We start from the raw sequence: 26,169 nt of genomic DNA, 5'->3' as shown, positions 1-26,169 counted from the left end.
TGAATTAGCTGAGTAAAATATACGACGTAAAATTCTTGACATCTCAGAAAGGCAGAAAAATAAGAGAAAGTGGAGTTTAAAATGATCCTAATTAATGATATAGATTACCTCACAGCACATCAAATATATAAAAAGAAAATATAAAATAAATTTAAGAATTAGTATACCTTGTCTATTTGGAAAACAACTAAAAACAAAACAAGACCACAGAGTGGCACATTACTTTCATATCCTGGAGGGGGATATAAATTATTATTCAAGGAAGAGAAGCAAGTGTGGTGATGTTTTGTGTCTAGCTGAGGACTAGAGTTGGGGCTTGCTTTGTACGGCTCTTGTGTTTGGGCCCGGATTCAGGTCCAGAGATCCCTAACAGGTGCCCTGACATCACTTAGCCATGTCAGAACTGAGGATGACAACTTCTGTTTGAACTGATTTCACACTGATTTTTTTCCCTTGATAATATCACTGAATAGCAGGAGCTGGTATATTATTCCCATTTGATAGATGAAGAAACTGAGGCACTGACAGATTAAATAAAAGTATCCATGGTCATCAGGTCACGACAAAGTTGTCCTAGAACCCAGCCTCCTGCCTTCCAGTTCCCCAAGCTTGCCCTACAGTCCAGGTTTCTCTTTTCACTGGAAACATCTCTATTCTACTTAAGACTCATGGTGGTCCTTTGCTCTCAAGGTTCATTTTCGCTGTAAAGTTTTACAGCTGCACATAATTTGTGTGTCTGGTTGTTTTACCCATGATCTAGACTGCTTGTATTGAAGAAGCAGTGCGATCTACACTATGGGTTATTTCTTTAAAAACCAATTATCTGAGAAAACCTCAAATCACATGCAATCAACTACCAAAAAATTAACCTTTTCTCCTTAGAAACTCCCTTCCCTGAGCACTAGCACAAGCACAGTCAGTTCATCAATCTCTTTATGTAAATAGCAGTCATGCAACAAGGGAGGAGGTCTGTTTATTATTTTTGATCCTGTTTTTGCTTCTGGCAAAATTTCACAAACAGCAGAAGTTGGCAGAACATTGATATTTTCTTCTGACTGGCTACTGTTCTCCAGATACAAGTGCAGAGCACAACCGCGACTATTCTGGTCTGCAGGCCTCAGCCATGATTGAGGTCAAAATTGCAAAATCTGGAGGGAAAAAAAATCTCCATCTAGGGCTTCTGTTTGGAAATGGAGACCCTGGTTTAACATAGGCTTTCCTTCCAGTATAGAACTGATGAGTTAGAGGTCTAGAGTCCAGAGAATACCACAGGTCTGACCTATTTCCCACCTGGATTCCCACCTGCAAAGGCCCACAGTTAAGATCACGTGAGCCACTGAGCTCAGGGGGTCCTAAGAGTCCTGGGGAAACCTGCGGGCCTACAGCATCCACCCTTAGCACTTTCTAGGAAGAAGGGCGGCATTTTGCAGGATGGGAAGTAGGGAAAGGAGGTTGGGGGTTGAGGAATCTGTTCTTTCCCTCTATTATGCTTGCTCCTACCTAATCTTGCTAGATTCCTTGCCAAAGGCCAAATGCTGCTGCCCCAACGTTTATTTTGGACAAAGGGTCCATGATGAAGAGCAGCCAGCCCTCAACAGGGTGGCGGGAGGACAGTTAGTATGCAGGATGATCATGAGAAATTGCTGCTGGTTTTGGAAGTAAAGTCCTCCAACAACTTGAGGGGCTGGTTGAGTCCGGAGCTGGGGGTGGGGGTGGGGGTGGTGGTGCAGGGAACAGACAAGGTCCAAAGTGATGATAAAAACAAAACACACTGCTTGGATCCAGGCAGACTCACTTACATAATTATAAGGGTGCTGGGGTTTTCCGTAGTGAATGACGTGGGCTTCAGAATCACACAGACTTGAGTTAAAAGCCCAGCTCTGCCACCTACTTACTGGGAAACTCTGGGAAAGTTACCTGACTCTCTGAATCTTTGTTTACTCATCTGAAAAATGAAGGCCTGTAAGTGTAAGGCCTTGAGTATTAGGCCTTCCTAGTAAATTTAACTCTCGTGTCTTCATGAAAATGAAATAAAATAGTAATATATGTGCTGAAAACAGTCTTGGGTACCTAATAGGGAACCCTCAATAAAAGTAGCTATAAGTATACTGTTAGTGTTTTAAAATTTTTGTAAACATTTCAAGAGCTAAAATTTGAGCCATAAAAGTTTTAAAATGTCAAACCATCAATCCCAGACCCAAATATTTGATCTAAATGCATAGAAACATTAGTAAACTGTGTTGCCTCTCCATGACAAACCCCGACTTACACTTTTCTTTTCACTTGGGTGACCCAGTGGAAAAGTTCTGCTCAGCCCAGGAGGCATGGCTCGCCTGTACCTCGGGACACAGCTGCGTAGACTCCAACAGTCAGAAGGCAGCATGACTGACAGTTAATGAGCTGAAAAGAACCTGTCTCCATTCCACAGCATTCCTGCTTTATGGAACAAAACAGAATAGAAGCTGCAGTGTCCACAGCCAGTTCCCCCAAGTAACCAACGATGGGACACAGAGACAAGAGAGAGAGGAGAAACCTTGTGTGAAACAGAAATAGAATGGCTCCAAGAAACAGAATTAATTGTAGAGCTGGAGGTAAGGAAGTAATTTTACTCTACGTGGAAGAGGGAAAGGAAAAAGTTGGACTCTGAAACCATCTCTACCCTACCAGTTAGTTAATGTTTTACAACCATATTGCTCACTGCCAAGTTTCCTCATTAGATCAAGTGAGTCTATATTTATCGATAGAGTCCACTCAAGGAAATGTGCTTTGCCGTACAGCAACACCAAGTGAAAATTAATCTGCTTCCAAAGGAACAACTTGGGAAAAGGAGACTGGAAACATTTCAAAGTAGGAAAGTTGCATATGCATTTGTCAGGTCTCTGAACATGGCTTCCTGATTTGAGATGATTAGGACTATCTTACACACTTATTCAAAAAGACAATGCACATGTGACCGCTCCACAATCTCATGCATTCTACCAGTGAACACATTACAATTATAATAGCTTTTCAGGGTTTCCAGGATGCCGTATGTAGACATCAAATATTTAATCTTACAAAACAAGGCTTCTACAAAGTTCAAGATTAACATTTTAGTTATGATATAAAAGACTGGACTAACTAATATTTCTATTCCGTTAGTTTGGGGGTACCAAAATGGAGGAGGACCTAAGACTACATGTAATCCATAAACAAATGAAGCAAAAGAATCCATGTTGACTTAGTCCATTCAACTCTTAAGGACAAATTTCAACAAAAGTTAATGATCACATTCATATGCAGTCTTTCACCATGGAGGAATTCAACAATTATGAAGAACAGCCCTCAGTGAAAAGGAATGAAAGCTTTAGATGAAATGGGCAATGAAGGCCTCTTAAATAACTTGTTTGAATTAGTTTGAGAAACAGAGTGCTTAATTTTCAAATTGCCAACTGGTCATTAGAAAGTTTATTTACATTTTAGAGCATTTCTTTTCTATGAATTCCTCTGTGCAAAGACCACTGTAATACTGAAAAGTTTCTACAAAATTAAGAAAAATCTCAGTTAACTCGCAAGTGGTAGAGAAACCGCCTGCCAATGCAGGAGACATAAGAGACGCAGGTTCAGTCCCTGGGTCAGGAAGATCCCCTGGCAGAAGGGCATGGCAGTCCACTCCAGTATTCTTGCCTGGAGAATCCCATGGACAGAGAAGCCGGGCAGGCTACAGTCTATAGGGTCGCAAAGAGTTGGACGTGACTGAAGCAACTTAGCAAGCACAGAGTTAATAGTTTAGAAAAATCACATGATGACAGGGGAACTCATATATTACAGATAAAACCATCAGCTATGTAGAGATAACCATCTACAGACTGGCCAGTGAGGCTTGTCTAGAACCTTGCTCCCACCCCTCCCCACGCCCACCCTGACGACCTCCCTGGCCTTCACTCCAGTCTAGCAAAAGCACAGCCCCCCTTCCCCAGCACTGCTGCTCTCTCTCCTCTTCACAGTTTACCACCAAGTCGTTCCCAGAGCCAGGAACATTTCCTGCCTCTTTTATTGGCGGAAGGTGGGGATCAACAGACTTTGCTATTTATCTTTATGAGTTGAAACTCGGCCTAAACCCACCACTTCAGGTCAGTTCAGGGCAACTGAGAGAGTAACTGCTGTGCCCAGGAAACCACAACTGGAAATGACAATGTTTTTCATTATGGCTTAAGATAAAAAACAAAATAATAACATCAACCCCTCTGCCCCCCTCAACACATACATCTTTTGTTTCAGATTTTGCGGTGGACACTTTCTGAGGACACAAAAACTGGGGCAGTAGGTATGCCTGCCTTAGCAAACTTGGTATACAGGACATAATTTATTCATTTGCTTATAGAGTACCTTGAAGGGCCAAATGTACATGGATGTTTCTTACTATATTTTCTTATATTGAGCCCTAGTCTTTATATAAGAATGGTTGGAATGTGATTGTCATTGGAATTGTGAATCTTTCTTATTTCTTATAGTGATTTTAAATATTATAGATAATTTGGGGGTAGGCAGTGGCAACCCACTCCAGTACTCTTGCCTGGAAAATCCCATGGGCAGAGGGGCCTGGTGGGCTGCAGTCCATGGGGTCGCACAGAGTCGGACATAACTGAGTGACTTCACTTTCACTTTTCACTTTCATGCATCGGAGAAGGCAGTGGTAACCCACTCCAGTATTCTTGCCTGGAGAATCCCAGGGACGGGGGAGCCTGGTGGGCTGCCGTCTATGGGGTCGCACAGAGTCGGACACGACTGAAGTGACTTGGCAGCAGCAGCAAACTTTCAGAGGAAAATGATTTTATGACTACTGTATTTTTCTTTCCAGTGTGCCCTCTGGTGAATACAAATGTGTATGAAATGCCACTGTTCACTTATAGAGATGGAATACTAATCAAAGGTTCTTGGCATCCATACGCATGATTTTCAAAATTACCAGGAAGAGGAGAGTAGGAATGCAAGGAGAGAATGCCTTCTTTAGCTCAAGATACTGACATGTAGATTAGTTATTTGGTGACTGCCAGTTCCTTTACAATCTCCACTCTCTCCTCTACATGTTTTATCAGAATGTTAGAGACGTGGCAATGCAAAACACTGGTATTTTAGTCAGCTCTGCCTCTGTCAGACCTCTACAATTGTTAGGATTCCTATGGTTTGTGAGGGAAGTCATTTGAGAGCCTAGCCGGACATTTTGGATGTATTTCTATTGATTTCTTTTTTCTAACAGCATTAGCATGTTCTCTAATTTTAAGTCATTTTCTAACCATTCCATTTAAATTCCTTTTGACCCTAAGCTTCTCCCCAAAAAGAGAATTCATGTCTTTTCAAATAATAGTGTAAACATTTTCACAATAATCTGTGTCTACCCTGCCCTACACTACACCATTCTACAGTGATTGCCATGACCCTGTATGACTTTATGGCATAGGGATTTGGGCGACATGATATGGTCTAATTCTTCATGCCTTCTGTTGCAGCCTCTTGATATTCTGTGGATTTCTCTCAAAAAGCATCAGTCATAATGCAGATGTTAATTCGTTATCTCTTTGCCAGCAGGAGGAAAAAAAAAAAACCTTAAGAATATCTGTAGTCTTCACGGAAAACTTGGTAAGTTGCTTATACAACTGTACCAAACAGATTTTACTATTAAAATGACCTATATCAGGTCACTTTATTCTGTCGTTCTGAGAGAGACATTATGTAACCAAGGATACAACTGGACCCTGAGTTAGAAATTGACTCTGAGCCACCAGGGAGAATTTGTGACCCCTAAAGAGTTTCCTGTTTCTTTCCTGTGGGGCAGTGACTCCACTTCCCAGCAGTAATGGAATATTCTGAATTAGCTGCTATAATGTCGGACTCTTTTGGAACTCAACTAGAACTTCGGCTTTATTGTAGGTTAGACAGATCCAGAGCTAAAAAGCAATCATTTCTCTCTTCTGGCCCAGTAGAATGTATTTTGTAGGGTTACTTGAAGATTATTTGTACTATGATTATAATGGTTAACTCTGCCCATATACCTGCCCCTTCAGTTTTCTGCTGGGCAAATGTGCAGAGGCCACCTAAGCAGGTTAGGATCTTCCTTTTTATTTTCATGAAAGATATCATCCTGCATTTACCCAGCTGATTTTTAAAGTATATGGAGTTGGTCTTATTTGAAAACAGAATACTTGCAATGTTACTCTGTAAGATATAATCTCAAATTATTAATTCATGCAAGAAATATGTTCAAAGAAAATGATCTGAATGAACCATCCGGCCCTGCACTTTCCTAAACCAGACTTTCTAAAATGTGTTCCTTGGGGAACGTGGGTTTCACATGTGTCACTTCCTGGTATCCAGTAAAAAAATGGTTTAATGATGAAATATGTGAGTTTAAACAAGGTTAAATTACTTTCTGCAGGGTTTCTCTGAGCCTTTCATAAATATGAATTTCCAAGAAAGGAAAGGTGATGTAGTTTTTCTCAAAATTACTTAACCACAAAAACTTCTTCCTCTTGACTATCCATCTGTCTAAGTATCCATCCATCCATCTATGTAACTAGAGTTCTCAGACACAGTGAAATTGTCTCCAGTTTCCATGCTATTTCTAGGTCAAGCCAGGGAATCAGAGGATTACATACTGAACCCCCTTGTTGTGAGCCGCCCACTCCATCCTCAAATAGTTTTACTGAATTAAAATTTATTGTTATGCCCCTACTGTCACTGTGGGATGCTGTAAGGGGTTTGCTACTGAATCCATTATAAGAATGTTAAAAAGCACAATGGGATATTTTTATGAGAAACTGCTCCTGTATATCAAGGGTCAGGGAAAGCTGTGCTGCTATGTTTTCACCTTACAGACATGGCAAATCTTCCCTGATCATGTGTTCCTCTTTTCTTAGATTAGGAAGGCTCAAGCTAAGCCTGCAGCATGCTTTTAGTAGTTATTCAGGGCCTTACATTATAAATTTTTATATAATATCTCTGTCTATCTCTTTTTATCTTATTAATTGACCTACTTAAAACTCAACATTCAAAAAACGAAAATCATGGCATCTGGTCCCATCACTTCATGGCAAATAGATGGGGAAACAATGAAAACAGTGACAGACTTAATTTTGGGGGCTCTAAAATCACTGCAGATGACGACTGCAGCCATGAAATTAATAGACGCTTACTCCTTGGAAGAAAAGCTATGACCAACCTAGATAGCATATTAAAAAGCAGAGACATTATTCTGACAACAAAGGTCCACCTAGTCAAAGTTATGATTTTTCCAGTAGTCATGTATGGATGTGAGAGCTGGACCATAAAGAAAGCTGAGTGCTGAGGAATTGATGCTTTTGAACTGTGATGTTGGAGAAGACTCTTGAGAGTCCCTTGGACAGCAAGGAGATCCAACCAGTCCATCCTAAAGGCAATCAGTCCTGAATATTCATTGGAAGGAGTGATGCTGAAGCTGAAACTTCAATACTTTGGCCACCTGATGTGAAGAACTGACTCATTGGAAAAGATCCTGATGCTGGGAACAACTGAAGGCAGAAGAAGGGGATGACAGAGGATGAGATGGTTGGATGGCATCACCAACTCGATGGACATGAGCTTGAGCAAGCTCCTGGAGTTGGTGATGGACAGGGAAGCCTGGCGTGCTGCAGTCCATGGAGTTGCAAAGAGTAGGACACGACTGAACGACTGGACTGAACTGAACTGAATCAACCTACATTTTTCCTTTTTACCAGATTCATCTTTTTTAAAGCTGAGTTGCATCTTCTCTGAACTACCTCAAATCCTTTAATGAGGTAGAATGTAAATTAATACATAATGTCTTTACCCACACCAAAATCATATTCAGATTGCCCCTGAGGAGACAAAAGATGATTTTCACATGATCCTCATTTCATTCAAAGATCTGGTGTGTAATGCATGATTATCTTCTTGTGTCTTCTTCCCTAGTCTTAGCACCTCATTCTCACAGCTAATGAGATGCAGGGACAGAGCACATGATCATCTGTTCCACTAAATTTCCACCAATGTATTTTCCTCTATATGGGCTCAGTGGTAAAGAATCCTGCCTGTCAATGGTTCAGTCCCTGAGTTGTTAAGATTTCCTGGAGGAAAAAATGGCGACCCACTCCAGTATTCTTGCCTGGAGAATCCAATGGACTGAGAAGCCTGGTTGGCTATAGTCCATGGGGTCGCAAAGAGTCAGACACAACTGAGTAAGCATGCTTTTTCCCTTATATATGAAGTTTACTAAAACCCACTTGTTTTCTATCTAAGTAAGTCTGGGCTGTCAATTGCTCAGACCACTCCTGGTGATTTTCTTTCTTTTTTGCCCCCCTAACTTGGGCTTCTAATTAGCCACAATTAGCTTGCTGGGGAAATGGGGAACCTTGTTTTTATAAGAGTTAACCAGTGTCCCAAATTTACTAAGAATTAAAGCACTGATTATAGGATGGGGACGGGGGAGAAATGAGGAAAAAATGAATCAATGAATTTCTGTTCACTTCAACTAATGTCACAAAATCTGCATCTGGGAAGGGTGTTTATAAGCTCAGAACTAATAAGCTCAGTGGAGTGCAGCTATGAAAGTCACAATTTGGTTAAAGTTAAACTCTCAAGTTTTATATGTGTACAAGCATATTGCTCTTTGATAATTTCCTTCTAGTACTTATTTCTTGACTGCTCACAGTTTTACTATGTGATGATTTTTAAAGTGTTATTCAAAGTTAATTGACTTAATTCACTAAACAGATTTTCCTGTAACTTCTGGTTGAATAGTGTCCTTTCTGTACAGGCCCTTCAGTCCACCAGCACAGAACAGAAAGAGGCTCTGATTTCATGAAATGTGAATTTCTGACAGTATTTTTTTTTAAAGAACTTTTGACCAGCACTCTCGCATGACTGACACATTCTCACTCCGTTTTCTGTGTTCCATCTGTCTTTCTGTGGGTGTATTCATCCTCTATTTCTGAAAGTAGTTGACTAAGAGAATGCTAAGCACAGAGAAAGGGCAATTCCAAAAAAAAAAGAAAGAAAGCCAGAGAATTATTTAATTTTGGCTGATGCTGCTCAGTTGGTGGAGGTCTCTTACACCAGGGATGAGCAATGCCACCACTTAGGTTGGGCAAATCCCCAAGATATCATTTGATGGGCAAAATTCCAGCATATCATTTGACTTGATAGAGGCATGAGAGCGAATACATCACTAATGCCCAGTTCTATTCCTGTGAACATAAAAATGGCAGTTTATTCTACTCCAGTTGAGTTCAGGTGCTAGCTCTAAAAATAGTCTCAGATAAAAAGTCAATAAAAGTGCAAGTCCAATTTTCACTAATTCTCCTATTAGTGAAATTTCTACATTCTACATTTTCTATCAAGAAAAGAGTTTGTGTGTGTGTGTGTGTGTGTGTGTGTGTGTGTGAGCATGGGAGGTATACAATTCTCTGATCCCTACAATCCTTGTAAGAGGCCAGGTATTACAATAACTCTATGGTACAGTCCAGGACTCCTGAGAAAGAAAGGTTTTACAAGTTTCTTTATAATTATAACTAACCTTTACAGTTAAAGCTTATACGGACATTTAAATAGTCCACAAGACTGGACATCCTAATGTTCCTAGTAAATTGATAATGAGAGAATTAAACAGGTAACAAAGAAGCATGCCCGGGTAGATGTTGAATGACACAATAAGGAAAGTGTAAATAAGCATTATCTTTCTCTTAAGGAATAACCTGTGATCACAAAATACTAGAATTTTAGAGATGAAGGGAACTTCACGTTTATTTAATTCAAACTCTTTCATTTTATGGAAGAAGAAAAGAATGGCCCAGAGAAGTTGTTACTTTCCCCAGATCACACAATTAATTAGCATCAGAAGTAGAATTAAAATCTGATTTCCATTTCACTATTTCCTTGACAAGATGTAGAAAAATTAGACGTCATTGATTTGTTCCACATTAGATTGCTGCTCTGTTTCCCTTTTGGCTTTTGTCACTCTGGATTTAAATTTCCCAGCTTTATGCACTCTAGTTCAAGGAGTTACTGACTCAACCACAGAAAGATCCTGAGAACCAGAATCACAGTCGGACCATCTCATTTCCTTGTCAAGAAATGAAGGCCCAGTGAAAGTCTGAAACTTGCCAAAGTAAAAGAATAAGAGAGTGTCTAAACAGAGCCTGCATCCCTGTCTCCTCTTTTTTCTAGAGTTCAGTGGACTTTATTGCAATCAGGTCCATTTCATGCTATTTAAGGCATTAACATATTTTTTACGTTTAATAGCATGATGAATTCTTTCAGAAAGCAAGTAATCACACTTATATATCTGCCTCAGTTTGAATTTTCCTAGTAAGGTGTGTGTGTACAGACTTAAGCATGTGCAGATGTAGCAAATAAATTGTAACCATCTAATGACACAAAATCCCCACTCTCCCCTTCCATGGCCTAACACGCTCTTCCTCTACTTCCTTCCCATCCTCCCTCTTGTCCACTCCAAGTGCCTGCCTGTGAGGGAAAAAGGACCATTATTATTTCCATCCTCTCTCCCTATAACAATTTCCCCATTGATTCAGCAAGATTGTGGGGTAAGGATTATGAGCAATATGACTTACGTGATAAGTTTTTACTCTGCGAAACAACACTCTATTTTAAACATTGCTTCTCTTTTTAATTGGACTTAAGACTCCAGAACTAAAGAGACAGCTAGAGAAACGGTGCATGTATATTTTAGAGCATACCCTTTAGATGAGCAAGTTTAGATTCATCCTGGGTTTTAGCAACTCATTCTGATCCTATGCATCATCAAAGATTCCTTTATTTCCCTTCTTTGTTTTTCCCTCCCATGAGTGGATCTACTGTTGAATCATGTCCATGCCATTCAATGATTATCTCATTGTAATGAGGTCAGAGAGGAGCAACTTACTCCTGTTTGCACTGTTCCCAACAGCCATGAAAGACTATGTCTTCATGCCCCCAAACTGTATTAATACAATGCCCAATCTTTCTTGAAATGTCTATAGCAGAGCAATGAAAACCATTTTCGTGAAGTGGCTGTCATTTCAAGATACCAATAAGTGAGCTACAAAAACTAATGATGCTATTAATTTAATATGCACTTGATAAGCTTTAACTGAATGACTGTAGGCCATTAGTAAAATAACCAGACATCATGTACTGTTGGGTACTAACTGCTCAAGGAAGGTAAAACATATAGCACTTTGTTCCACCAGAGAAATAAGACCTGACTGGAAGTCTCATGATGATTCTATGATATGGTTCAGTGCTATATCCTGAGTAGAAAAGACTGAAATATACAATTCAGAAATCAACCACAGGTTCGGTAGTTTAACCCTCACTATAAAAACTAAAAAATGGTTTAGAGTATGATTGAGCATGGTCTCTACAAATACATTCAAATACCAATTCTTACTATGTATAACTTTGGAGAAATTATTTAAACTCTGTGTACTTCTGTTTTCTCACCTTTAAAATGGGTATAATAATAGTACTCACCTACAGGGATTTACTTTTTGAGGATAAAATGAATTGAAATACATAATATAAAACTTTCAGAGCAGAACATGATACATTATAAATGTTCAGTCAATATTCTCTACTATTACAGTAAATCAATGTATTCATACAGTAAACCCAGTAAAATCGTTTTGCTTCTGCTTTCTCAAAGTCTTATGATACAATTGCACATTGTATTATTAACTCACCACCTAACTCATTATTAACAAATAACAAGCTCCTAATCATTGGACTGTTGGAATTCTTTCATGCTTTACCTATGATCCTAACTGTCACTTAATTTTTAGGCATTCATTAGCTTCAAATATTCCATTGCCCAATATAAAAAAAAAGTAAGAATGCTCAAATTTTCTAATTAGACAAAATGAAACACTGACACAGAATACACTTTCAATGATCATACATGTGTTCATGACGTCTCAAGTCCTTACTGGAAAAATAATCTTCATTCCAGAAAGAACATCAATAATTTTTAATGAAATAAATCACTATAACTTCATTTAAGGAGATTTACAAAGATATTTCAAATTATTTGTATGCAATGTTTCTAACATAATACACTTTATGAGCATGCTGAGGAACATTTACAGAGCACAGACTATATAAGCCATCAAACTGTCACCAAACATTTATTGAGCCCCTATGTCCATAATGATGATGATGTCTGGTAAGGCACTATTGTTAGAAATCTCTAAAACTAAAATGGAGCTGGCTTTTATTCTAAGCCTAGTGTATTTTTAAATCAAGCCACAGGGAAATGATTACTTTTGTTTCTATTCAACCAAGACCTGCACACAGAGTTTATGGAATGACATAATATCCTTCCTGAAATCAGACCGGTATGTAGGACCAGTATCCTTCACACATAACCAGTTCCTGAACCTTTAAAAACAAATCCTAATTTCCAAGGAAACAATCTCATCAAATGCTGCTCACTAGAATACATATTGTTCCTTTTGGAAACATTACAATAAGATTTTCATGATTACGAACCCCAGCTTCCCCTCTAAAATTCAATATAATCTTAAACTCATTTAAGTGGAAGTTGTATTTTTGTAATGGCTCTAGAAAAACCTGGTCAATTTATGTATCACCAATATAATAATTTAGCTATTTAGTTAGTCTACGAGGGGCTGGTTATAAAACTTCATAAACATATTGTATGTGTTTAGGTATGTGTGTATGTCTTTTAAATGGGCAACTGAAGTTTCTTAGGAATGCTCATCTTTCTACTCTACACAAACCTATCCTAAGATAAACAGCACATTTTAAACTATTTCTGGAGCATGAAGAGTTTTTGTGATTTTTTTCCCCCTTGAGAATAAAAAGGGACACCTAGCAGCTTGTAATCAGTATCCTCTCCTGTCTGCCTTACAAAGCTGGTGCTTCTGTCACAAGATTTGTTTTGAGGTTAGCAGACACTTTTATCTTTTACCAGAAGAACAATATCAACAGATCAGTGGCAACTGCTGACATAAACGTACAAATAGGCAGAGAATGTGATTTTGGTTGTCAGCCCAAGGGCCTTAAGAATAGAATTTTAACTTTCTCCCTTCACTAACAGTGTTCTAAAGAATCTTGGCAGGGTGGAAGTTAGTTCTTCCCCCTCTCCTAATTAAATAAACAAGTGTCCAAGTTTTAAACGTGACAGAGTGTGAGGAACCTGCTGAAAAGTTCCTAAAACCCGTACTGAGGAAACCTGTCTCGTTTATTCTGTAGACACACATTAAGTCTTGGAGATTGATGGTTCACTGTCCCATCCTGAAGTTTTCTGTGGACTTTACCGTTGAGTTATGTGGCAGCTAAGTGCTGTCACTGTTTGCCTAAAACGGCAGCCTGGAAGTTATTTCTGAAAGGTATGCGCGCCGTGGCATAGAAATCCATATATTGTAAAGTGAAAACAGTCATTTTTAAAAACGGGGTTAGCATGAAAGAGAGCCCACAGAAATCAGAATTAGCAACAGCCTTCCGCTACCAGCGACTCACCTTGTTGAATTTTAGTCACTAGCTGATGGCGTGCTAGAATCCGGCTCATCCTGTAAGGAGAGCGTCTCGTAGTCTGATCAAATCGCAAATACATCTCCTGGCCCTCAGGTGTCATGGCATTTAGATAGTAGCAACCTGAAGCTGGGGTCCGGGGTCCCTGACTCAACATCCCGACAGACTTTCTTCTGCCCCCTCAGTCTGCCCTTGTGGCGGTTTCCGTCTGCCTCCAGCCTCAGTCACTGAGCGAGGCACCCAGCCCTGCAGAGCTCAACCGACCCAGCGATTTTTAAAAAAAAAACAAAAAAGGAGTGCCAGGAGCTACAACTCAGAATTCCAGCCCTCGGTTCTCACGTGACCTCGCAGACCCAATCGCAGGGAGGCAGGAGACGGGACGGGGCGCGCCCGGCCGCGAGCCCCGGGAGAGGCAGGTCCCGCAGATCTGATCGCGGCGCAGTGCGGGAACCCCACACGAGCACTGCCCTGCCCTGCCTGGCCCTGTCCTGCCTCCGAGTTGACGAAGCCCGGAGAAGCGGCACTCACTGAGAGTTCAAAGGAAAAGAGAGAGGGAGGAGAATACGGCAGTAGAAGAAAAACAATGCCTGGGCACGGGAAAAATCATTCTGGTGGTGAAGGTTAGGGAAAGCACGCTCGCCTTCTCCCGGGCAGCTGCAGCCCAACCGGGTAGGAGATGGGTGTGACAAACGACGTACGCGAAAAGCCGCTTCACATAAGCATAAAGCTCTGAGTATAAATTACCACCCTTCATTACAAAGAAATAAATAAAGCTTTTCCAGTGAAGAGTAAACTTGAGGTGCTTTAACGCCTGAGTAAACGCACTCCAGGCCCCTGACCCTTGGCATGGGAGGTTGAGAGCTCTTACGGAGGAGACTGGCAGAGGTCAGCGTCTTTGTTGAATATCTACCCCTTTAAATTTTCCACTTCCCCAATTTTTTAACCACCCAGAGGCAAAATATTGATATTTTGAAAGTACCTCTCACACTTAAGACACTGCCAGGAATCACTGTAAAAATGCAGATTCATGCAAAGCTGCTGTCACCAAGCTGCTTGGGATCAATAGAGAAGTTATGCAGAAGTGCTAATACAGGCTTACAGGAAAGGGGCCTCAAAAAGACACAAGAGCAATGTTAGAGGAAGCAATATTATTTTTGACTGAGGTGATGAGAGCAGGCCACACAGAGAAAGAGACCTTTGGGTGGGATTTGAAAAAAAAAAAAAGGGTGGGCTTCTGACAGGCAGAGGCTGAGGAGGATCTGTGCCCACATGTGTGGAGATCTGGAACCAGAGTGTGTGTTTAAGGAAACTGCCAGTAATTCCACTTGGCCGTATCCAAGTATACATATGGGAATAATTAGCGTTTTCTCTCTATTTTTTCTCTCTAATATTGTTTGATGTGAAGAGGAAAAAAAAAAATCCATAGAAAACATGTTATCAAATTCTGAGCCTGGGGCTGAAGGAATAAAGTTCTTTGAAAAAGAGGCATATGGCCAAGTTGTTCTTATAGTTGGCTGACTCAAACTTAACTATAGCCTGGCCTGGGATTTCGAATCCTAATAATGAAAAACTCTCAATTGCAAGTTCAACAGGGCTTAAATTAGGGCCTCAATTCTTGCTGTGTGTGTCAAACCTAACATCTTTCCCTGTGGAACCTTCTGCAATTCTGGGAAGCAGCTCATTTCGCATAAATATCTTACTAGATAAAAGTGAAAGTCACTCAGTTTTGTCTGACTCTTTGTCACCCCATGGACTGTAGCCTGCCAGGCTCCTCTGTCCATGGAATTCTCCAGGCAAGAATACTGGAGTGGGTAGCTGTTCCCTGCTCCAGGGGATCTTCCCAACCTAGGGATCGGATTGAACTCAGGTCTCCCACATTTCAGGTGGATTCTTTACCGTCTGAGACACCAGGGAAGCCCTATTAGGTAAATGAACACCTTAATAAAGATCCCTAGGACCTTCACTGGAATATATTCTCTCTCATGGCAATTGTGAACCTCTTCCGATAATCATGCAAAGAGGAGGTAAGGGTCAGGTTTTCAAGTCAGCATTGATACAGGAAAGAAAAGGAAGCTCTCATGGGTCATGGTGTTCTTTTTCCATTGTTATTTAGGATTTGATCAGAGTTTTTCTATTCCAGGGGATCTTTTGAGGACAGTGAAAGGGATCTAATATCTAGTGCCGCTTATGCAGGAAGCCTGGGCATGCATGGCAGAAAGGCTTAGCACTCCACTGCAATATTAGATACTCTGGAGGTCCACTCCCCCAGCTCAGATCCAGCACTGGCTTCTGTCTGATGGAGATAAAGATGTCAGCCACCTTGTGTACACCTTTTGGTTTGATAGTCTAGTGCTGAGAACGTCCCTGCTGTAAATACCCACCAGTTATTACTTTTCAATGGGAGAGTATAGAAGAGTAGAGAGAGCAAGAAGAAAGGACTTTGAATATGTTCTGGAAAACTAAGCAAAGGGAAGGAAACACAGGAAATGATATATACTTGCTTTTGAGCTGTGGATAACACTTAAAAAAAGACTGACCATTCCCAGTACCAACCTTGTAGTTTAATACTGATGTGGCTGCATTTTAAAAATAAATAGGAGTGATTCTTACTAAAACACTGCAGTGTATCCTGGCCAGGTTACCATTTGAAAAAATCACAATGCTTCCTTTGCACAATAATGAACACATGAATACTAAAAGTCCTGAGGTGTTGATATATGTAGACAGATACAAAATGTGAAACATAGTATTTCATAGGAGATGGCAATGAAGAACAAGAATTGAATGCAAATTAGAGGAAAAAAGGAATCTGAATTCCCTGATTAAAAGAAAGCCAACTTAGAAGACAGCCCAATTTCTCTAAAAATCAGTCTTGAGTTTTAATAAAGGGATCTATGAAGGATCATGTATAACATCTTTGTTTTCCCTGTGTCACACCCAACTTATTTTTTTATGGTTAAAGTGTGTGAATGCTCAGTTGCTCAGTCGTTTCTGACTCATTGTGATCATATGGACTGTGGCCCACCAGGCTCCTCTGTCCATGGGATTTTCCCAGCAAGAATACTGGAGTGGGTTGCCATTTTCTCCTCCAGGGGATCTTCCAAACCGAGACTCAACTTCTGTCTCCTGCATCTCTTGCGTTGTCAGGCAGATTCTTTACTGCTGCACCGCCTGGGAAGCCCATTGGTTAGAGTAGTATCTATAAATCTATACAACTGCTTACCATGGTTTTGCCATTTTGTGTGTTCAGAATACCATATTTAAGGCAGGTAAGTAACATTATTTTCTCATTAGTATCATTAATGTCTTATTTTATGCTAATGTATTGCTATGAATCCTAAGCTCTTTCAATGAATTCTTTTATCATTTGGCCCCAGTGTTAAAAGAATCACCACTGGGTGGGCAGTTCTGCTTGTTGTAAATGTAAAATCAAGAAACTGTTGATAATTTTTCCCTGGGCTGAAATGCCCTCCATGCATCTCGTGGACAGAGGTCTTCCTCTTCACTGGTGAGTGAGTGGGTGAGGACCAAACGAATCAGAGAGGGAGAAGGTGCTGAAAACCCAAGATGCTGGATTTCCTCCTTTCCAATTCCTTCAAAAGTGAGGAAAATGGATGGTACTAGTTTTCAGTTTTCACCTACTTTTCCTCTTTCCTAATTTGGTCATTAAGAACAATCTTCACTCAGACTATTCAGGAATGGGATAAACAGATCAATATTGGGAACCAACAAGAACAGTGAACAGGGGAATGGAAACGGGAGAGTGGCTAACAAAGCTAAGCACCCACTGGTGCTAAACCTTATGCCATTTACATGTCACATCTTTAATTAATCTCCATGGAAACTCTCTGTGCTACCCTATTGATATGATTTTCTGGAAAAGGAAATTAAGACCCCCAGAGGTGAACAAATGTCCCCGGTGATACAGCGACCGAGTGTAGAGCTTCTGTGTATCTCCAAGCTGATGACATTTTAACTCTTTCCGCTATTACACACGAGGGACAGGAAAGGGAAAACTGTGGCACTAAAAGGGTGCTAGGGAAATTGGATAAGGAGAAAATTTTAGGAAGAATATACTGAAAATCATCTTAATCCTATTTAATTGTATGTGATGGAAATATGGGTATATGGTAACTAAATTCTTGCAGTGGTTGAGATCAAGGTGCCGTTAGAGTAATATACACAGCCCAGAGCCTTTAATTAGACCAGTGAGAACTATGGGCTGCTTCTGGAGTAACTTCAGCCTGAGAGCTGGAGACCCGCCCATTCCTTCCCCAATCCTACAGTGAAGAGGCAGCCTGATGGCCTCTCTGTTTAACAGCTCCTCTTCTGAAGGGTAGGCTGTTTGCCCTCTGCTTTCTACTTGTCCTCAAGACTAACTCTGCATATTGGCTGGCCTCTTCATTGGCATTTCTTCCTAAGGCAAACACTCCAAATACAGCCAAAACTCTGAAATTTGACTTCTAAACAAAACTTTTGGTATTTAAAAATTTTTAATCTTTTGATAGATGATCCCAGATTAGCGCTGAACAGAAATTTTGTGTACACGTGGCAGAAAGTGAGGAGCGCTTTTACAGAAGCCAGCAATGTCTCATTGTGCTTTCATCTGTCTGCTGCTCCTTCTGTTCCTTCACGCACATTCCAGCCTGTTCAAAGGGCGCCAAGGCAGTTCTGCCAAGTAGGAAAATGTTTGAGATACAAGTGGTTGGTGGAAAGAAAGCAGAACCAATCTGGAGGGTTGCTTTTGAAACTACTTGAATCCAAAGGTTGTAGTTTCATGTCAAAGCTTCCTGTGGGCACTCAGGCTCATTTCAAGAATTTCTACCAGTTGATTTGTGATGTATGTGCCCCATTTTTTGTCAATAAACTTTTTCAATATGCATACACCACATGCCTGATAACCAATGCAGGCAAGCCAGGGATATTAACATTCACAGCCACGACCAGGACCATGCACAAAAGGTGTCATTCTCTTCTGATTCAGTTTTTCCACCTCTAGGCCATGTCTCCCACTTGAAGTCCAGATCTTATTGCAAAAACTTCTGGGTGGTAATGGATTTCCTTTTTTTTTTTTTGTCTCAGCCCTCGTTGCTCTCTTTAGTTAACTTCATCTCTGTAGGCCTTTCAGAGCACATTCTCTGCCCTCATTCTATCCCCTGGGAATCCAGCCATCAGATCTAGTTCATATGGCCAGCGATTTGGCCTGACTTGTCCTGGGCTCACTGCCTACACCCATCCATTTCAGCCAAACCAAAATTCTTTCACTTTTATAAGTTGTTTCAAAGATCTGGAACTGTGTGCTTTCCTACTCTTTCACCCTGTCAAAACCTACTGCCTTCAGAAACAGTTTCATGACTAATGCAAAAACTTTAGTATTAACAGTCATGTTAATACCTGTAAATATTGGTTATGTGACACATTAATTAGATTAGATTGTTACATGCTAATATGGAGTCCATTTGTTCATTTCAACTATTATACACATAATGTTTTTATATCTTGGATTTGGAAAAGGTATTAAAAATCTTCCAATCCAACCACCCAATTATTACACAAGTCACGGTCAGATCAATGAATGAATGCTCTACCCAACAAATATGAAGTACATTACCTCACTGAGGACTACAAGCTGTTTAAGAAAGTTTTTGCTTATAATTTCAATCCATTGGTTCTAATTCTGTCATTTGGAATTAGGACAAATCTATTCCTTCTTCCATGTGCCTGTTCTTCAGATATTTTTAGAAAACCAACCTCTTATAAGACTTTCCTTTCATAGGTTAAACATTTTCCATCAAACCACACAACTTCTAACTATTTAGCAAGCTGACTGCTGTCTTTTGGATCTGCTCCAGTCTGTCAGTATCCCTTTAAAAATACTGTTCTTACCCTAAACTTAAGCTCTAGACATGGCCAAGCAGAATAGTATATGGTACAGGGTGTGGATACCTCCTGCTCTCAGGGGGTTGTACTCTTGTTGATCTAGTCTGAGATAATGAGAGTTTTTATTTTTTTAATCTATATTTACTCAATCATTTATTTAGATAGCTGGATGGCATTGCTGACTCGATGGACGTGAGTCTCAGTGAACTCCAGGAGTTGGTGATGGACAGGGAGGCCTGGCGTGCTGCGATTCATGGGGTGGCAAAGAGTCGGACACGACTGAGTGACTGATCTGATCTGATTAATGTTAATTAATTAATTAATGCCTGCACAGCACTGCAGTAAGTATGAAAGATACAATGGTGAATGCGATGTATTTGTCCTTGTCTCAAGGGACAGTCTGGCAGGGAAGACAGAAAAAAAAACTCACTATTACACAAATGTTAAGTGCTATGTGGGAGGCTGTCTCTATCACCTCAGACTATGTTAGAGTCAATATAAGTGGTGTTTCTGTGTTTTCATAAGATCTGTTGTTAAATGAGTGCTCTCTATCCTGTAATTAACAAATGACCTTTCAGACTTAAGAGCAGGTTTTTAAGCTTATTAGAATTACTGTTGTAATGTTGTTTAGTCAATAAGTCATATTCGACTCTTTGCAACATCATGGACTGTAGATGGCCAGGCTCCTCTGTCTGTCGAATTTTCCAGGCAAGAATACTGGAGTGGGCTGCCATCTCCTCCTGCAGGGGAATCTTCCTGACCCTAGAATCAAACCGTCATCTCCTGCGTCCCTGACATTGGCAGCCGGATTCTTTACCAATAGCGTCACCTGTGAAGCCCCAAGGAATTGAGATATTTTTAATTCCTGATTTTCTCTTCCAACAGTTTTCAGTTCAGTTCAGTTCAGTCGCTCAGTCGTCTCCAACACTTTGCAAACCCATGGACTGCAGCACACCAGGCCTCCCTGTCCCTCACCAACTCCCAGAGTTTACTCAAACTCACTGACTTGTCCATCAAGTCAGTGATGCCGTCCAGACATCTCATCCTATGTCATCCCCTTCTTTTCCCACCTTCAATCTTTCCCAGCATCAGGGTCTTTTCACATGAGTCAGTTCTTCGCATCAGGTGGCCAAAGTATTGAAGTTTCAGCTTCAACATTAGTTCTTCCAATGAACATTCAGGACCGATTTCCTTTAGGATAGACTGGTTGGATCTCCTTGCAGCCCAAGGGATTCTCAAGAGCCTTCATCAACACCACAGTTCAAAAGCATCAATTCTTCAGCACTTAGCTTTCTTTATAGTCCAACTCTCACATCCATACATGACTATTGGAAAAACCATAGCTTTGACTAGATGGATCTTTGTTGGCAAAGTAATGTCTCTGCTTTTTAATATGCTGTCTAGGTTGGTCATAACTTTTCTTCCAAGGAGTAAGTGTCTTTTAATTTCATGGTTGCAGTCACTATCCGCAGTGATTTTGGAACCAAACAAAATAAAGTCTGTCACTGTTTCCACATCTGTTTGCCATAAAGTGATGGGACCAGATGCCATGATCTTAGTTTTCTGAATGTTGAGCTTTAAGCCAACTTTTTCACTCTCCTCTTTCACTTTCATCAAGAGGCTCTTAAGTTTTTCTTCACCTACTGCCATAAGAGTGGTGTCATCTGTATATCTGAGGTTGATATTTCTCCCTGCAATCTTGATTCCAGCTTGTGCTTCATCCAGCCCAGCATTTCTCATGATGTACTCTGCAAATAAGTCAAATAAGCAGGGGGACAATATACAGCCTTGACGTACTCCTTTTCCTATTTGGAACCAGTCTGTTGTTCCACGTCTGGTTCTAACTGTTGCTTCCTGACCTGCATACAGATTTCTCAAGAGGCAAGTCAGGTGGTCTGGTATTCCCAACTCTTTAAGAATTTTCCACCAGACAGCCAAAGGCTTTGGCATAGTCAATAAAGCAGAAATAGATGTTTTTCTGGAACTCTCTTGCTTTTTTGATAATCCAACAGATGTTCGAAATTTGCTCTCTGGTTCCTCTGCCTTTTCTAAATCCAGCTTGAACATCTAGAAGTTCACAGTTCATGTACTGTTAAAGACTGGCTTGGGGAATTTTGAGCATTACTTTACTAGCGTGTGAGATGAGTGCAATTGTGCAGTAGTTTGAGCATTCTTTGGTATTGCCTTTCTTTGGGATTGGAATGAAAACTGACTTTTCCAGTCCTGTGGCCAGTGCTGAGTTTTCCAAATTTGCTGGCATATTTCGTGCAGCACTTTCACAGCATCATCTTTTAGGATTTGAAATAGCTCAACTGGAATTCCATCACCTCCACTAGCTTTGTTCGTAGTGATGCTTCCTAAGGCCCATTTGACTTTGTGTTCCAGGGTATCTGGCTCTAGGTGAGTGATCACACCAGCGTGATTATCTGGGTCATGAAGATCTTTTTGTATAGTTCTTCTGTGTATTCTTGCCATGTCATCTTAATATCTTCTGCTTCTGTCAGGTCCATACCATTTCTGTCCTTTATCGAGCCCATCTTTGCATGAAATGTTCCCTTGGTATCTCTAATTTTCTTGAAGAGATCTCTAGTCTTTCCCATTCTATTGTTTTCCTCTATTATTTTCACTGATCACTGAGGAAGGCTTTCTTATCTCTCCTTCCTATTCTTTGGAACTCTGAATTCAGATGCTTATATCTTTCCTTTTCTCCTTTGCTTTTCGCTTCTCTTCTTTTCACAGCCGTTTGTAAGGCCTCCTCAGACAGCCATTTTGCTTTTTTGCATTTCTTTTTCTTGGGGATGTTCTTGATCCCTGCTTCCTGTACAATGTCATGAACCTCCATCCATAGTTCATCAGGCACTCTGTTTATCAGATCTAGTCCGTTGAATCTATTTCTCACTTCCACTGTGTAATCATAAGGAATTTTATTTAGGTCATACTTGAATGGTCTAGTGGTTTTCCCTACTTTGTTCAATTTAAGTCTGAACTTGGCAATAAGGAGTTCATGATCTGAGCCACAGTCAGCTCCCGGTCTTGTTTTTGCTGACTGTATATAGCTTCTCCATCTTTTGCTGCAAAGAATATAATCAATCTGATTTTGGTACTGACCATCTGGTGATGTCCATGTATAGAGTCTTCTCTTGTATTGTTGGAAGAGGGTGTTTGCTATGACCAGTGTGTTCTCTTGGCAAAACTCTATTAGCCTTTGCCCTGCTTCATTCTGTACTCCAAGGCCAAATTTGCATGTTACTCCAGGTGTTTCTTGACTTCCTACTTTTGCATTCCAGTCCCCTATAATGAAAAGGACATCTTTTTTGGGTGTTCGTTTTAAAAGGTCTTGTAGGTCTTCATAGAACCGTTCAACTTCAGCTTCTTCAGCATTACTGGTTGGAGTATAGACTTGGATTACTATGATATTGAATGGTTTAATCTAGCAGTTTAATCCTGCCTGTTCTTTAAGGTAGCTAGTGAAAATACCTACATTCTAAAAGTATAAAATAAACAGTTAAGTGTGCTTGGAAAAAGGTAAAGAACAGGTGGAAACATTAAGAAAGCCAAGTTTACAGACACACACATCATACAACCCTGTATATTTGCAGGAAGTGGCTAAAAATGTGGCTTAAGACTCCTAACAGACAAGACAAAAAGGAAATGAGTCAATTATGAGATTTAATATATTCACAATATCAAAACAGGGCAGTTATTCAAGATAAACAGAGATTACCAGGTATTGAGAAACTCTAACCACCCCACCAGGGAAAATTTTCCTGGGTTCTCACAAAGAATCGGCATCCTCAATGATGCTGGATATGGGCCATGGTTTCTTAACTGACACTTCAATGGCAATAATAGTGTGATAACAAAGCACTATTTAGGGAAATTAGTTCTAGGATGGTCCCCATAGAAAACATGATTTTAGTATGCTAGCCTGTGATCTTTAAGGTATGTGTTGAATTGTATCACTTCCCTGCTTAAAGTACTCCAAGTTTTCTATTCTATCTGGAAAAAATTCTGGACTTCTTACTTGGCACATGAGATCCTATGCAATCTATTCCCAGCTAACCACTTCCACCTCATCACAATCTCCTCACTCGCCGTCTCTAGACTTGGCTGCCTTAGAGTCTTCTTTCTACATGTGCCACTCCTCAGCCTGGAATGTTCTTCATGGAGTCCTTCCTATTGCTGGCTCCTTTTCAGCTTGTAAGCATCAGTTTAAATGATGTAATCTCAGACACGCCATCCTGTTCACTTTTGCTAAGCGGAAGCAGCACCTCATTTGTTAGCTCTATGATGGTGGCAGTTGAGTTGCTAAGTCGTGTCCGACTCTTGCAATCCTACAGACTGTAGCCCACCAATCTCCTCTTTCCATGGAATTCTCTAGGCAAGAATACTGGAGCAGGTTGCCAGTTCCTTCTCCAAGGGATCTTCCTGCCCCAGGAATCAAACCTGGGTCTCCTGCATTGCAGGCAGATTCTTTACCAAACTGAGCTACAAGGAAAGCACTAGTGCTTTCTAAGTTTGTATTCACCTAGTTATTTGCTCGTTCACCTATGCGTTACTTCTTCTTCTCGGTAGATTGTTGTGTCTGGACCATGTTTCTTTCACACACATTCTATGTACCCCACCACAAGGCCTGGCACATAGGAGAAAATCAGTAGCAATTGGTTGAATAAATGATTGAGTAAGAAACTGAATAAATGATGATTAAACTTTGCCAAAGATAAAATTTAGAATGTCTAGAGGAGTAAATGTATATTTTTTAGGCAATCATTTTAGATATTATTGTTGTTACAACAACTTGGATTGGATAAGAATTGGACAGCAGATAATTCAAGGTTATTTCCCCCCTTCCCCCAAAAGAACCTGAAATACGCATATTTTGCTTTGTTAGTTAAAGGAAGGAGGAGGCAATGGCAACCCACTCCAGTACTCTTGCCTGGAAAATCCCATGGACGGAGGAGCCTGGTAGGCTCAGTCCATGGGGTCGCACGGAATCTGACACGACTGAAGAGACTTAGCAGCAGCAGCAATTAGGGGCAAAAGTATATGCTTTGAGCACCAAAGAGAGGACAATTTAAGGCCCCTTGTGCAAACCAGGGAGCCTGGAGGAAATGAGAAATCCTTTCTCCACAGAGAGAGGCTGTGAAGATCGCTCAGTCGTGTCCAACTCTTTGCAACCCCATGGACTGTAGCCTACCAGGCTCCTCTGTCCATGGGATTTTCCAGGCAATAGTACTGAAGTGGATTGCCATTTCCTTCTCCAGGGAACTTCCCGACACAGGGATCGAACCCCGGTCTCCCACATTGTAGACAGACGCTTAACCATCTGAGCCACCAGGGAAGTCCACAGAGAGAGGCTGAAGGGCATTAAAAAATAAAAAGTATCTTCATTAGCTTTGAATCAACCTCAAATTTTGTAAGCATGCCTCCTGTGTCTTCAGTTAAAAAGTTTAACACCATTGGCCCAAGTGTTCTTCGGGGACCCATTCTGCATCTGGGTTATCAACCACCTCTATTTCTTCATGCTCATAAACATCTTAAATAATTTTTTCAAAAATTATCGTGGAGATTTTAATTAATTTGTTGTCTGATATTTCTAGAACATATATATTTTTGCCTTGATTGAAAATAAGTGTAATTGCTAATTTGGGGTATTTTTCTTTTCTTTTTAAAAAAATTGCTTATATTATTAAAATGGATCATTCAGTCCCTTAGCGGAATTTGTCTGTTATTAGAGACCTATCCTCATCTGTATCCGATTTGATTTTCTAATCTCCTTTTCTTATCTCGAACAAGAGTGGATATATTTCCTTTGTGTTGACTCAAATTAGAATCTGAATATGAAAGGGAAGGTTGCTCATTAAAGAAATCCTGTGATGAATCCTTTGGTACATTTTGTGTTGATGTTCCACAGTATCTGTTTTTTAAATGTCTGAGCCTGCCCACAGAGAGGCCTGTCATTATTAAGATGGTATGCTGGAACCAGAAGGTTCATGACTGAGATTACTTTGCCAACAAAGGTCCATCTAGTCAAGGCTATGGTTTTTCCAGTGGTCATGTATGGATGCGAGAGTTGGACTGTGAAGAAAGCTGAGCGCAGAAGAATTGATGCTTTTGAACTGTGGTGTTGGAGAAGACTCTTGTGAGTCCCTTGGACTGCAAGGAGATCCAACCAATCCCTCCTAAAGGAGACCAGTCCTGGGTGTTCATTGGAAGGACTGATGCTGAGACTGAAACTCCAGTACTTTGGCCACCTCATGCGAAGAGTTGACTCATTGGAAAAGACCCCTGATGCTGGGAGGGATTAGAGGCAGGAGGACAAGGGGATGACAGAGGATGAGATGGCTGAATGGCATCACCAACTCCATGCACATGAGTTTGAGTGAACTCCAGGAGTTGGTGATGGACAGGGAGACCTGGCGTGCTGAGATTCATGGGGTCCCAAAGAATCAGACATGGCTGAGCGACTGAACTGAACTGAACTGAATCAATATACAGGTTGCACTGAATTCACGGGACACAACTGAGCGACTGAACTGAACTGAACTGAACCAATCAATGAGAAGAATGTCCATGAGCTGATCATGCACCCTGCAACCTTCATGCCTAATGTTGTCTTTAAAACTGTTTCCAGAAATCTGAACACAAAGGAGTCTAGGTCTTTTGAGCATGAGCTGTCCTGGATCCAGTCCCCATTTTTACATACAATTGCTTTCCATCTGGTATCATTCAACAGTTGGATACTAAAGTAAAGTTCGGAAATAA

At 40.6% G+C, this 26,169-nt stretch overlaps 1 protein-coding gene across 4 annotated transcripts in view; it reads right to left on the bottom strand.

The window, feature by feature from the left end:
• STARD13 (StAR related lipid transfer domain containing 13) overlaps window positions 1-26,169 on the bottom strand; it is a 227,960-nt gene that overhangs the window by 154,541 nt on the left and 47,250 nt on the right. Inside the window, exon 1 of one of the 4 annotated variants that reach the window (XM_027557440.1) lies at window positions 13,513-13,848. The exons of 2 other annotated variants lie outside the window; for them this stretch is intronic. In XM_027557440.1, the coding sequence (XP_027413241.1) occupies window positions 13,513-13,681 (169 nt within the window). In that variant the 5' untranslated portion in view covers window positions 13,682-13,848. Of the gene's footprint in view, window positions 1-13,512; window positions 13,849-26,169 lie in introns of those variants that run through there. One more of the 4 variants, XM_027557442.1, reaches the window with a different exon arrangement.

The sequence above is a fragment of the Bos indicus x Bos taurus genome, chromosome 12 (assembly GCF_003369695.1).
Source record: "Bos indicus x Bos taurus breed Angus x Brahman F1 hybrid chromosome 12, Bos_hybrid_MaternalHap_v2.0, whole genome shotgun sequence".
Lineage (NCBI taxonomy): Eukaryota > Metazoa > Chordata > Mammalia > Artiodactyla > Bovidae > Bos > Bos indicus x Bos taurus.
Note: the sequence above shows the minus strand (reverse complement) of the source record. Positions and strands in the feature narration are given on the sequence as shown.